This window comes from Pelophylax lessonae, assembly GCF_965119305.1.
Source record: "Pelophylax lessonae genome assembly, contig: HAP1_SCAFFOLD_159, whole genome shotgun sequence".
In the NCBI taxonomy this organism is placed as follows: Eukaryota; Metazoa; Chordata; class Amphibia; order Anura; family Ranidae; genus Pelophylax; species Pelophylax lessonae.
This window is the reverse complement of record NW_028120131.1, coordinates 337527-351436: the sequence shown is the minus strand read 5'-3', so window position 1 is coordinate 351436 and position 13910 is coordinate 337527. Positions and strand designations below refer to the sequence as shown.

The 13910-nt window shown below is 49.6% G+C and overlaps 1 protein-coding gene across 1 annotated transcript in view; it reads right to left on the bottom strand.

The window, feature by feature from the left end:
* Window positions 1-12295, bottom strand: part of LOC309543522 (DISP complex protein LRCH3-like) — a gene marked incomplete at its 3' end in the record, with an annotated part of 89215 nt that extends 76920 nt beyond the window's left edge. The window contains exon 1 of the mRNA XM_082275996.1: window positions 12068-12295. Coding sequence (XP_082132122.1) covers window positions 12068-12266 — 199 coding nt within the window. The remainder of the gene's footprint in view (window positions 1-12067) is intronic.
* Window positions 12296-13910: the final 1615 nt, after the last annotated feature.

Below are 13910 nucleotides of genomic sequence, written 5' to 3'. Positions count from 1 at the left end.
GGGGCTGAATAATTTTGCACGCTCAATTTTTCAGTTTTTTATTTGTTAAAAAAGTTTGAAATATTCAATAAATTTCATTCCACTTCATGATTGTGTCCCACTTGTTGTTGATTCTGCACAAAAAAATTACAGTTTTATATCTTTATGTTTGAAGCCTGAAATGTGGCAAAAGGTCGCAAAGTTCAAGGGGGCCGAATACTTTCGCAAGGCACTGTGTGTGTGTGTGTATATATATATCACATACACACACACTATATATCTATTTGTATGAAACAAACCTTAACTGCTTGCCAAGCAGCTGCCATAATTTTACTGCGGTAGGTCGGCCCGCAAAATGACGTACCTGTATGTAGCTTTACAGGACTGCTAGTGGGAGCGCACGTGCGCTGCCTCATTGGCCACAGGGGGAGCCAATCAGCGTGTCCGGCGGCCACGATGTCCGCCGGGCACCCACGATTTCTCCCCGTGGAGACAGAGCGGCGGTCTGCCAATGTAAACACAGCAGACCGCTGTTCTGTCAGTTATGAACACAGGGATCCTCCTATTTAGGAATACAGGTCTCTGTGTTCATCCAGTGAGTCCATCCCCCACACAGTTAGAAAGCACCCCCTAGGGACCGTTCGATCACCCACAGGTGTTAACCCCTTCCCTGCCAGTGTCATTATTACAGTAACAGTACATATTATTTAGCACTGATTACTATAGTAATGTCACTGGTCCCCCCAAAAGTGTCAAAAATGTCAGTCAGGGGTCCGATCTGTCCGCCGCAATGTCGCAGTCCTGCAAAAAAACCTCTCTACCATTACTAGTAAAAAACCAAAAATGACAAATCTTTCCCCTAGTTCGTAGACGCGATAACTTTTGCGCACGCTCTGGCCATCTCTTGTACCGGTTCCCGCATGCTCTGGCCATCTCCTGTACCGGTTCCCACAAGCTCTGACCATCTCCTGTACCGGTTCCCACAAGCTCTGACCATCTCCTGTACCGGTTCCCACAAGCTCTGACCATCTCCTGTACCGGTTCCCACAAGCTCTGACCATCTCCTGTACCGGTTCCCACAAGCTCTGACCATCTCCTATACCGGTTCCCACAAGCTCTGACCATCTCCTGTACCGGTTCCCGCATGCTCTGGCCATCTCCTGTACCGGTTCCCACAAGCTCTGGCCATCTCCTGTACCGGTTCCCACAAGCTCTGACCATCTCCTGTACCGGTTCCCGCATGCTCTGGCCATCTCCTGTACCGGTTCCCACAAGCTCTGACCATCTCCTGTACCGGTTCCCACAAGCTCTGACCATCTCCTGTACCGGTTCCCACAAGCTCTGACCATCTCCTGTACCGGTTCCCGCATGCTCTGGCCATCTCCTGTACCGGTTCCCACAAGCTCTGACCATCTCCTGTACCGGTTCCCACAAGCTCCGACCATCTCCTGTACCGGTTCCCACAAGCTCTGACCATCTCCTATACCGGTTTCCACAAGCTCTGACCATCTCCTGTACCGGTTTCCACAAGCTCTGACCATCTCCTGTACCGGTTCCCGCACGCTCTGACCATCTCCTGTACCGGTTCCCACAAGCTCTGACCATCTCCTGTACCGGTTCCCACAAGCTCTGACCATCTCCTGTACCGGTTCCCACAAGCTCTGGCCATCTCCTGTACCGGTTCCCACAAGCTCTGGCCATCTCCTGTACCGGTTTCCACAAGCTCTGACCATCTCCTGTACCGGTTCCCGCACGCTCTGACCATGTCCTGTACCGGTTCCCGCATGCTCTGGCCATGTCCTGTACCGGTTCCCGCATGCTCTGGCCATCTCCTGTACCGGTTCCTGCATGCTCTGGCCATCTCCTGTACCGGTTCCCACAAGCTCTGACCCACACTGAAGGTCCCCAATATCTAGAATGTTGACCACTACTGCCCTATCTGAAAGAGAAGAGGAGATAATGATATGCCCTAAAGTCCTAGCACTTCCTGTCCTGACAATGCTCATTGCACACAGTACGGGTGAGTGTTGTCACCAAGTGGGGGGAAAAAAAAAAGAAACAAATGGAAAAAGAAAAAAGGAGGAGGAGGAGAAAGAGAAAAAAAAGGAGGAGGAGGAGAAAGAGAAAAAAAGGAGGAGGAGGAGGAGAAAGAAAAAAAAGGAGGAGGAGGAGAAAGAGAAAAAAAGGAGGAGGAGGAGGAGAAAGAAAAAAAAGGAGGAGGAGGAGAAAGAAAAAAAAGGAGGAGGAGGAGAAAGAGAAAAAAAAGGAGGAGAAAGAGAAAAAAAAGGAGGAGAAAGAGAAAGAGAAAAAAAAGGAGGAGAAAGAGAAAAGAGGAGAAAGAGAAAAGAGGAGAAAGGAGAAAAAAAAAATAAAAATAAAAAAATAGAAAAGAAATGAAAAGAGAAGAAGAGGAAAGATAAAATAAAAACAGAAGAAGTAAAGAAAAAGATAAAGAAAAGAAGGCAAAAAGGAAAAAGAGAAAAAAGGAGAAAAAAAAGGAGGAAAGAAAAAGTGAGAGAGAAAAAAGTAAAAAAAAGAGGAGAAAAGAGGAAACAAAAAGGAAGAGAAAAGAGAAAAGAAAAAAAATGACCACCAGGTAAAAATGAACCATAAAAAAAAAAAAAAAAAAAGAAAAAAAGGCCTGGAAAAAAGAAAACTAATGCAGTCATCATATCTAAGAATTGTTCAGCTACAATATATGACATTTCTGTTCCTAGGTTTATGTACACTTTAATTATACAACACCCCATTGTAGAGCGGCCATGTAACATTAGAATACACCAATCAGAAATAAAAGCTGTATACCCCCCGTGTACCCCCCTGCCTCTCCCAGCCCCCCCCCCCCCCCCCCACTCCGGTCCTATTTATGGAAGTGTTTTCCTATTGGTACATGGTTTGGTTTGGTTGGGATTGCTGTAGATGAGAAGCGGCCATCCTGCAGGCTCTGGGATAAGCCCCCCCCCCCCCCCGGTGTACTCTGGGGACGGTGATCCGGGACGGACACACAGCGGTAGTGGATAATTCCTGGCACATGTCTGCACAGATGGGGGGTGCATTCCTCTCCTGTCATCAGACTGGAATCTATACCAGGAACCCTCCGCTTTATTACAGGACGTACCCCACCGCTACATCACATAGAGCCGCCAACCATCCCCCCCTCACTGGGGGCGCCTCCCATTATCTGATGCCCCCCGCACAGCTTTGAAGTGATAAAATCCATCTAGAAGTATAGAAAAAAAAAAAGTAAGAAACTCTGGAAAAGATCAGAATATCCAAAACAGATATTCAGGGGGTGGCGGGGATTCTTGTATCTCCCACACCTGGGGAGATCTGTGTGCACTCCGGAGAGGACTCCATCTATAAATATCACACAAGAATAACTGACACTCATTTATTAAAAAAAAAAAGTGACAGTTATACTAATTTTATATGTACCCTACCAACCTCCAACCCCCACCAAGATAAATTCCCCCTCCACCACATCTGTCCCCGTTTCTGGGGATCAGTTCTCCCAGCTGCAGGCCTGGGAACCAGCAGAGGGGAGAGTGCTCAGCAGAGGGGGCGCAGGGAAGCTCAGCAGAGGGGGGGGGGAATGGAAAAGCTCAGAAGAGGGGGGTGGGAAATGGAAAAGCTCAGAAGAGGGGGGAATGGAAAAGCTCAGAAGGGACGCGGGGAATCCCAGCAAAAGGGACGCGGGGAATCCCAGCAAAAGGGACTGGGAAGCTCAGCAAAGGGGACGTGGGGAGCTCAGCAGAAGGGACGGGGAGCTCAGCAGAAGGGACGCGGGGAGCCCAGCAGAAGGGACGCGGGGAGCCCAGCAGAAGGGACGCGGGGAGCCCAGCAGAAGGGACGCGGGGAGCCCAGCAGAAGGGACGCGGGGAGCCCAGCAGAAGGGACGCGGGGAGCCCAGCAGAAGGGACGCGGGGAGCCCAGCAGAAGGGACGCGGGGAGCCCAGCAGAAGGGACGCGGGGAGCCCAGCAGAAGGGACGCGGGGAGCCCAGCAGAAGGGACGCGGGGAGCCCAGCAGAAGGGACGGGGGAGCTCAGCAGAAGGGACGGGGGAGCTCAGCAGAAGGGACGCGGGGAGCCCAGCAGAAGGGACGCGGGGAGCCCAGCAGAAGGGACGCGGGGAGCCCAGCAGAAGGGACGCGGGGAGCCCAGCAGAAGGGACGCGGGGAGCCCAGCAGAAGGGACGCGGGGAGCCCAGCAGAAGGGACGCGGGGAGCCCAGCAGAAGGGACGCGGGGAGCCCAGCAGAAGGGACGCGGGGAGCCCAGCAGAAGGGACGCGGGGAGCCCAGCAGAAGGGACGCGGGGAGCCCAGCAGAAGGGACGGGGGAGCTCAGCAGAAGGGACGGGGGAGCTCAGCAGAAGGGACGGGGGAGCTCAGCAGAAGGGACGGGGGAGCTCAGCAGAAGGGACGGGGGAGCTCAGCAGAAGGGACGGGGGAGCTCAGCAGAAGGGACGGGGGAGCTCAGCAGAAGGGACGGGGGAGCTCAGCAGAAGGGACGGGGGAGCTCAGCAGAAGGGACGGGGGAGCTCAGCAGAAGGGACGGGGGAGCTCAGCAGAAGGGACGGGGGAGCTCAGCAGAAGGGACGGGGGAGCTCAGCAGAAGGGACGGGGGAGCTCAGCAGAAGGGACGGGGAGCCCAGCAAATATCTGCTCACTGACCTACCCAACAAGATCCCACAAGGAAGGCGCGTTACATCACTTCCCAGGTCTGCAGTCACTTTCCCCCGCTGCCCCGATCTGCACCCCCATTACCATCAATGGAGGGAGAACAAGACATCCAATGTGTCACTAAAGAGAACCTGTCCCAACAAATAGTATCACACAGGCAGGGGACTTTTGGTCAACTATGTGATATAAATAAAGTTTTGGCAGCAAAAAAAAAAAAAAAAGTACAATAAAAAAACTAAAACTAAAAATAAAGCTACACTCAAGCACCCCCTCCAAAAAAATAAATAATGAGATTTCCCCACCTCCATATACACAAAAACAAACACATTGGGGATGCCTCGCAATGTTGGTTGCATTACACATCATTGCACACACTGGAGTGACACAGGCCCGCTATTCACAGTTACACTATAACTAAAGGCAAAACTTTTTATTTATTTATTTTTTTAGTTTTGGATAGAGTGGAGGGATTGGACCCCCGTCTGTCTTTATTGCTGTCTGTGTCTCCGTTAGAGAGATTAACCCTATTTCTTCTGGTGACCATTACCATTGCAAGGTCCTCAGGAAGGATGTGCTGGAACTGGAGAGAGTCCAGAGAAGGGCAACAAAAATAATTAGGGGAATGGAGGACATCAACTATGAGGAAAGACTGCAAGCACTGAACTTATTCTCTCTGGAGAAGAGACGATTGAGGGGGGATATGATATCAATGTACAAATACTGTACTGGTGACCCGAGCATAAAGAACAAACTTTTCAGAGAAAGGGAATATAAAAAGGACTCGCAGCCATTTGCTAAAAATTAGAAGAGAAGCGGTGAGTAAGGGGTTCTTTACTGTCAGAGCAGTAAGGATGTGGAATTCTCTTCCACGAGCAGCGGTATCAGTAGGGAGCATCAATAGTTTCAAGCTGCACGATTCTGTCGCACAAAGAAAACCCCTTAAAAAAAAAAAAAAAAAAAAAAAAAAAAAAGTCACGCAAAGCTTGTTCCTGAAAGTAGAGCAAGAGCTTCTTTTGGGCAACAAACGAGTATAGGGCAGTTAAACGCATGGGCTGCCCAATGTGCGACATGCAGAAACCTGTGTAAATTGCTCTGTCACAAGTCTTGGTCTCCTCCTGGCCTGTAGCCAAACTTCTCCAAGTCAACGTTAATACATCTCAAAGGAAAACCAATCTTCTCTTGGCCTACAGTTGACCTCCAAGTCAACGTTAATACATCTCAAAGGAAAACCAACTTTCTCTTGGCCCACAGTTGACCTTCTCCTGGCCTGCAGCTGACCTCCTCTAAGTCAACGTTAGTAATACATCTCAAAGGAAACCCAACTTTCTCATGTCCCGCAGTTGACCTCCTCTAAGTTGGTTTTCCCTTTGAGATGTATTCTTAAAGTTGACTTAGAGGAGGTCAACTGCGGGCCAAGAGAAGGCTGATTTATTACTTTCTCTTGGCCCGCAGTTGACCTCCTCTAAGTCAACGTTAATAATACATCTCAAAAGGGAAAACCAATGTTGAATTAGAGGAGGTCAACTGCGGGCCAGGAGAAAGTTGGGTTTCCTTTGAGATGTATTATAAACATTGAATTAGAGGAGGTCAGCTGCAGGCCAGGGTAAGGTCAACTTTGGGCCAAGAGAAAGTAATACATCTCAAAAGGAAAACTAACCTTCTCTTGGCCTGCAGTTGACCTCCTCCTGGCCCGCAGTTGACCTCTTCTTAGTCAACATTAGTAATACATCTCAAAAGGAAAACCAACTAACGCTGACTTTGAGGGGGTCAACTGCAGGCCAAGAGAAGGTTGGTTTTCCTTTTGCGATGTATTACTTACCCTGGCCTGCAGCTGACCTCCTCTAAGTCAACGTTAATAATACATCTCAAAAGAAACTCAACTTTCTCATGTCCCGCAGTTGACCTCCTCTAAGTCAACGTTAGTAATATCAAAAGGAAAACCAACGTTGACTTAGAGGAGGTCAACTGCGGGCCAGGAGAAAGTTGGGTTTCCTTTGAGATGTATTATTAACGTTGACTTAGAGGAGGTCAGCTGCAGGCCAGGGTAAGGTCAACTGCAGGCCAAGAGAAAGTAATACATCGCAAAAGGAAGCCCAACTTTCTCATGTCGCGCAGTTGACCTCCTCTAAGTCAACGTTAGTAATATCAAAAGGAAAACCAACGTTGACTTAGAGGAGGTCAACTGCGGGCCAGGAGAAAGTTGGGTTTCCTTTGAGATGTATTATTAACGTTGACTTAGAGGAGGTCAGCTGCAGGCCAGGGTAAGGTCAACTGCAGGCCAAGAGAAAGTAATACATCGCAAAAGGAAGCCCAACTTTCTCATGTCGCGCAGTTGACCTCCTCTAAGTCAACGTTAGTAATATCAAAAGGAAAACCAACGTTGACTTAGAGGAGGTCAACTGCGGGCCAGGAGAAAGTTGGGTTTCCTTTGAGATGTATTATGAACGTTGACTTAGAGGAGGTCAGCTGCAGGCCAGGGTAAGGTCAACAGCGGGCCAAGAGAAAGTAATACATCGCAAAAGGAAAACTAACCTTATCTTGGCCTGCAGTTGACCTCTTCCAAGTCAACGTAAGTAATACATCTCAAAAGGAAAACCAACGAACGTTGACTTAGAGGAGGTCAACTGCGGGCCAAGAGAAAGTTGGTTTTCCTTTGAGATGTATTACTAACGTTGACTTGGCCCGCAGTTGACCTCCTCTAAGTCAGTGTTAGTAATACATCTCAAAAGGAAAACCAATGTTGACTTAGAGGAGGTCAACTGCGGGCCAAGAAAAAATTTGGTTTTCCATTTGAGATGTATTATTAACGTTGACTTAGAAGAGGTCAACTGCGGGCCAGGAGAAGGTCAACTGTGGGCCAAGAGAAAGTAATACATCTCAAAGGGAAAACCAGCCTTCTCTTGGCCTGCAGCTGACCTTCTCTTAGCCCGCAGTTGACCTCCTAAGTCAACGTTAATAATAAATCTCAAAGGAAAACCAGCCTTCGCTTGGCCCACAGTTGACCTTCTCCTGGCCTGCAGCTGACCTCCTTTAAGTCAATGTTAATAATAGAACTCAAAAGGAAAACCAACTTTCTCTTGGCCCGCAGCCGTCCTCCTCCTGGTCAACGTTACTATATCTCAGAGGAAAAGAAAAAGGTCCTCCTGGCCTGCGGCTGAATTCCTGCTGACCTGCAGGTCATCTCCTTCCAGTCAACCTCCTCCTGACCCGCTTCACACGGGTTTTGCAATGCTGTAGACTTAAATGCAAAACCCGTCCGACATGAAAAAAAAGACCAATCTACACGGGTCCATAAGAAGACTGAAAGCAGCCTTAGAAAAGACATGAACATGTATGAATATAAATGAGATTTCAGTGGTTGGATTACATCTACAGAGCCGAGAACTGTGAGGGAGAGATTCCGGAGACCCTACGAGGTATAAGAAGCCGGCTGGGACTACATTGTCCTGGTTTTTGGGGTAAAACTGTCACAAATCAATATTAATACATCTCAAAGGAAACCAATCTCAGACCGACATCAAACCGAACCGATCTAAGACAGATACCAAACTGATCTCACAAGCACGCCATTTTTCTGCATCTGACTTGCTTCCAAGCCTGGGGCCCCTATAGACAAACCCCCAATCATTGGACCCCAACAAGTCCTTCCATATAACAGAGACTGGCAGTCACCTCCTTCTACCCACAATTCCTACAAAGTCCAACAAATCTTCTCCAACTTCACCGAGAGACCAAACCCAAAGAGAGCCTCTGAGATGCGGATTGTGTACTCAGATAAGAGTGTGTACCCCATTACTGCACCCCTTTCCATACCACTGTCCGGGAGGTCACCATAGAGGAGGGTCCCTATATCTTCCCTTCTCATGTCAAGTAAGGGCCCCTACCTGGTTTTACCCTTCCAGTAGAGGTCAGTCAGGTGGGGTTCAGTGCTGGGGTCACCACTGTTTTTGGGTCAATGCTGGGGTCACCACTGTTTTTGGGTCAATGCTGGGGACACCACTGTTTTTGGGTCAGGGCTGGGGACACCACTGTTTTTGGGTCAGGGCTGGGGACACCACTGTTTTTGGGTCAATGCTGGGGCCACCACTGTTTTTGGGTCAGTGCTGGGGCCACCACTGTTTTTGGGTCAGTGCTGGGGCCACCACTGTTTTTGGGTCAGGGCTGGGGCCACCACTGTTTTTGGGTCAGGGCTGGGGACACCACTGTTTTTGGGTCAGGGCTGGGGACACCACTGTTTTTGGGTCAGGGCTGGGGACACCACTGTTTTTGGGTCAGGGCTGGGGACACCACTGTTTTTGGGTCAGGGCTGGGGACACCACTGTTTTTGGGTCAGGGCTGGGGACACCACTGTTTTTGGGTCAGGGCTGGGGACACCACTGTTTTTGGGTCAGTGCTGGGGACACCACTGTTTTTGGGTCAGTGCTGGGGACACCACTGTTTTTGGGTCAGTGCTGGGGACACCACTGTTTTTGGGTCAGTGCTGGGGACACCACTGTTTTTGGGTCAGTGCTGGGGACACCACTGTTTTTGGGTCAGTGCTGGGGACACCACTGTTTTTGGGTCAGTGCTGGGGACACCACTGTTTTTGGGTCAGTGCTGGGGACACCACTGTTTTTGGGTCAGTGCTGGGGACACCACTGTTTTTGGGTCAATGCTGGGGACACCACTGTTTTTGGGTCAGTGCTGGGGACACCACTGTTTTTGGGTCAGTGCTGGGGACACCACTGTTTTTGGGTCAGTGCTGGGGACACCACTGTTTTTGGGTCAATGCTGGGGTCACCACTGTTTTTGGGGTCAGGTCACTGTGTGTACCAGGCCAGCCAATGAGAAAGGGTAGAGGGTCAGGGGGCTCTGACTCTCACCCACTCAGGTCAGGTGGGTTGGGTGATAGCTCCGCCTCTCAGATCAGGTGAGTTGGATGGCACACTGGTTTAGGGGGGTCACACAAGCATATTGTTGTCAGTATTGGGGTGACACTGGTACGGGGTCATGTAGTGGTTTGGGGGTCACACAACAAAATTGTGTGTATTTGGGTCACACACTTCTATGGGGTCAGAATTGAGGGGGCCACAATAATACTGGGGTCACACACTGGTTTGTGGTCAGTATTTTTAGGGAGACACAGGTTTGGGGGGGTCACGCAATAATAAGTGGTCAGTATTAGGGTGGCACACTGGTTTTTGGGGGGGGGGTGGGGGGTCACATAAGGATACTGCTCTAAATATTGGGGTCTCTCACTCATATGGGGACAATATTGGGGTGACACACTAATGGAGTCAGTACTGGGGTCACACAACAAAACAGTTGTGTATATTGGGGTCACACAAGGATATGGGGGTCCATATTGGGGTGTGACACATTGGTTTGGGGTCAATGATGGGGGTCACACAATATGGTTGTCAGTATTGGGGGCCACACAATGATTCTGGGGGTAACACACTGGTTTGGGGGTCATTATTGGGGTCACATATATGGTTATTGGGGGTCAGACAAAGATATGGGGATTGTTATTGGGATGACACGCTGGTTTGGGGCCACTAATGGGGTCACATGAGAATATTGCTGTTAGTACTGGGGGGTGACACACTGATATTGGGGGGGGGTCACACACACTGACTTGGGGCCAGTATGGGGGTCACATATCTCTATATTGGGGTCACATATCTCTATATTGGGGTCGGTATTGGGGTCACATATCTCTATATTGGGGTCGGTATTGGGGTCACATATCTCTATATTGGGGTCACATATCTCTATATTGGGGTCACACACTGACTTGGGACCAGTATTGGGGTCACATATCTCTATATTGGGGTCACATATCTCTATATTGGGGTCGGTATTGGGGTCACATATCTCTATATTGGGGTCACATATCTCTATATTGGGGTCACACACTGACTTGGGACCAGTATTGGGGTCACACACTGACTTGGGGCCGGTATTGGGGTCACATATCTCTATATTGGGGTCACACACTGACTTGGGGTCGGTATTGGGGTCACATATCTCTATATTGGGGTCACATATCTCTATATTGGGGTCACACACTGACTTGGGACCAGTATTGGGGTCACATATCTCTATATTGGGGTCACACACTGACTTGGGGTCACATATCTCTATATTGGGGTCACACACTGACTTGGGGTCAGTATTGGGGTCACATATCTCTATATTGGGGTCACACACTGACTTGGGGTCGGTATTGGGGTCACATATCTCTATATTGGGGTCACACACTGACTTGGGGCCGATATTGGGGTCACATCTCTATATTGGGGTCACATATCTCTATATTGGGGTCACACACTGACTTGGGGTCAGTATTGGGGTCACATATCTCTATATTGGGGTCACACACTGACTTGGGGTCAGTATTGGGGTCACATATCTCTATATTGGGGTCACACACTGACTTGGGGTCGGTATTGGGGTCACAGACTGGTATGGGGGTTACATATTACAATATTGGGGGTCACACACTGACTTGGGGCCGGTATTGGGGTCACATATCTCTATATTGGGGTCACATATCTCTATATTGGGGTCACACACGGATATGGGGTGAGTATTGGGGTCACATATCTCGATATTGGGGTCACACACGGATATGGGGTGAGTATTGGGGTCACACACGGATATGGGGTGAGTATTGGGGTCACACACGGATATGGGGTGAGTATTGGGGGTCACACACTGATATGGGGTGAGTATTGGGGTCACACACTGATATGGGGTGAGTATTGGGGTCACACACTGATATGGGGTGAGTATTGGGGGTCACACACTGATATGGGGTGAGTATTGGGGTCACACACTGATATGGGGTGAGTATTGGGGTCACACACTGATATGGGGTGAGTATTGGGGTCACACACGGATATGGGGTGAGTATTGGGGGTCACACACGGATATGGGGTGAGTATTGGGGTCACACACGGATATGGGGTGAGTATTGGGGTCACACACGGATATGGGGTGAGTATTGGGGTCACACACGGATATGGGGTGAGTATTGGGGTCACACACTGATATGGGGTGAGTATTGGGGTCACACACTGATATGGGGTGAGTATTGGGGGTCACACACGGATATGGGGTGAGTATTGGGGTCACACACGGATATGGGGTGAGTATTGGGGTCACACACTGATATGGGGTGAGTATTGGGGTCACACACTGATATGGGGTGAGTATTGGGGTCACACACTGATATGGGGTGAGTATTGGGGTCACACACTGATATGGGGTGAGTATTGGGGTCACACACGGATATGGGGTGAGTATTGGGGTCACACACAGTCACGGGGGTCTCCCCCTCCTGTCACATACTCGGGTGAGGTGTTAGCCCCGCCCCCTGTGGGGTGACACACATACATATACAGTATTATTGGGATCAGTCTCACCCGCTCGGGTCAGGTCGGTGAGGTCGTAGCTCCGCCCCCTCTCGGGTATACTCCTCAGTCTCCGGCCGCTGAGGTTGAGGTCCCCGGTCCGGGCCGCCTCCTCCAGGGCTCTCTCGGCACTCCTCCTCCCCCCTCCCGGTCGGTGTAGATCGCTCTCTCCCTCTCCGCCGCCTTCCTCCTCATCGCTCCCCGCCGCCATTGAGAGCGGAATGAGCCGGGACCGCACCGCTGCCAGGCAACAGCCAATCACAGCGCAGCCTCCAACCCCCAACCAACCAGCGCCGGAGGCATAACTTGAGCGACGAGGAGGGGGCGACGGGCAGCCAATCAGCGCCGGCCTGCCCCAATCCCCGCCCTTACCCTAGCGGACTGTACAAGAACAGCCCCACCCTCCCTTGCCTTATAAAACCAATCAGGTGCAGGATAACTTCCAGACACGCCTCCCCTGTCACTAACGGAACTGAGTGGTACCATGTTGTAATAAACCTCAGAAACAAACCCCGCCCTCTTGAACAGATTTATGGTGATTGAGAGCTCGGGCAGCCAATCGGATGATAGAAAGGCTCCCAGCTGGGCAGAGGAGAGGAGTGAAGTGATACTATGCTACTCCTTATCATAATATTATCATTCCTATCTCATTGTGCGGCTCACTGCTGCCATCTACTGACCCATCCTAGAATTACACCGAACAGCATAGCATCCTACAGAGGGCTGTCCATTCACACTTAACCACTTAAGCCCCGGAAGATTTTACCCCCTTCCTGACCAGGGCCTATTTTGTGATTCGGCACTGCGTTACTTTAACGGACAATTGCGCGGTCGTGCGACGCTGTACCCAAATGAAATATTTTTCCCACAAACAGAGCTTTCTTTTGGTGGTATTTGATCACCTGTGCAATTTTTTGATCATGCGCTATAAACAAAAAAAGAGCGACAATTTTGCAAAAATAACAATATTTTTCACATTTTTTTATATGAAATTCCCCCCCAAAAAAATGCAAAAATCAAAAATTTTTAACATTTTTGGCCAATTTGTTTTCTGCTACCTATGTTTGGTAAAAAAAATCGCAAAAAGCGTATTTTGATTGGTTTGTGCAAAAGTTATCGCGTTTACTAACAAAGGGAAAGATTTCTGTCATTTTTGTTGTTTTTTTTAACGAGTAATGGCAGCGATCTGCGATTTTTTTTACGGTACTGCGACATTGAGGCGGACAGATCGGACCCTTGACTGACATTTTTGTCACTTTTGGGGGTACCAGTGACATTACTACAGTAATCAGTGCTATATATATGCACTGTTACTGTAAAATGACACTGGCAGGGAAGGGGTTAACTTTTTTTTGAGAGGGAGGGGCTGTGTGTGTCCCTAGGGGGGTGATTCTTAAGCCCCTTACACACGTAGCGATCGTCGGCCGAACGATCGGCTGTCTTTTGTCCCCGGGCTGTCGGTGTCCGCTGAAAAGTGCTAAAGACTGCACACAAATTTTTTCGGCCAACAACAGCCGACTGCAGAAGTGATGTCATGTGATGGTTAACTTTCCCTGTGTTTTTTCTTTTCTGAGCATGCCCAGTCTTGCAAATCTGCTGATTGTCAGCCGAAATCTGTACTGACTGACGCACAATCGGCCGTTCTGGTGTCGGTATACAAAAATTTTAATGCTTGCACGACAGATTCTGTTCGGCCGAAAATGTGCTGTCGGCTGTCGGAAGAATCATACTAACAAGCCGAAAATCGGCCGATCGGTCGGCGGCCGAATATTTGCGGCCAACAATCGGTACGTGTGTACGGGGCTTAACTGTGATTGGACATGGCTACTGGTGTAGGAACAGTGATCAACGGTCC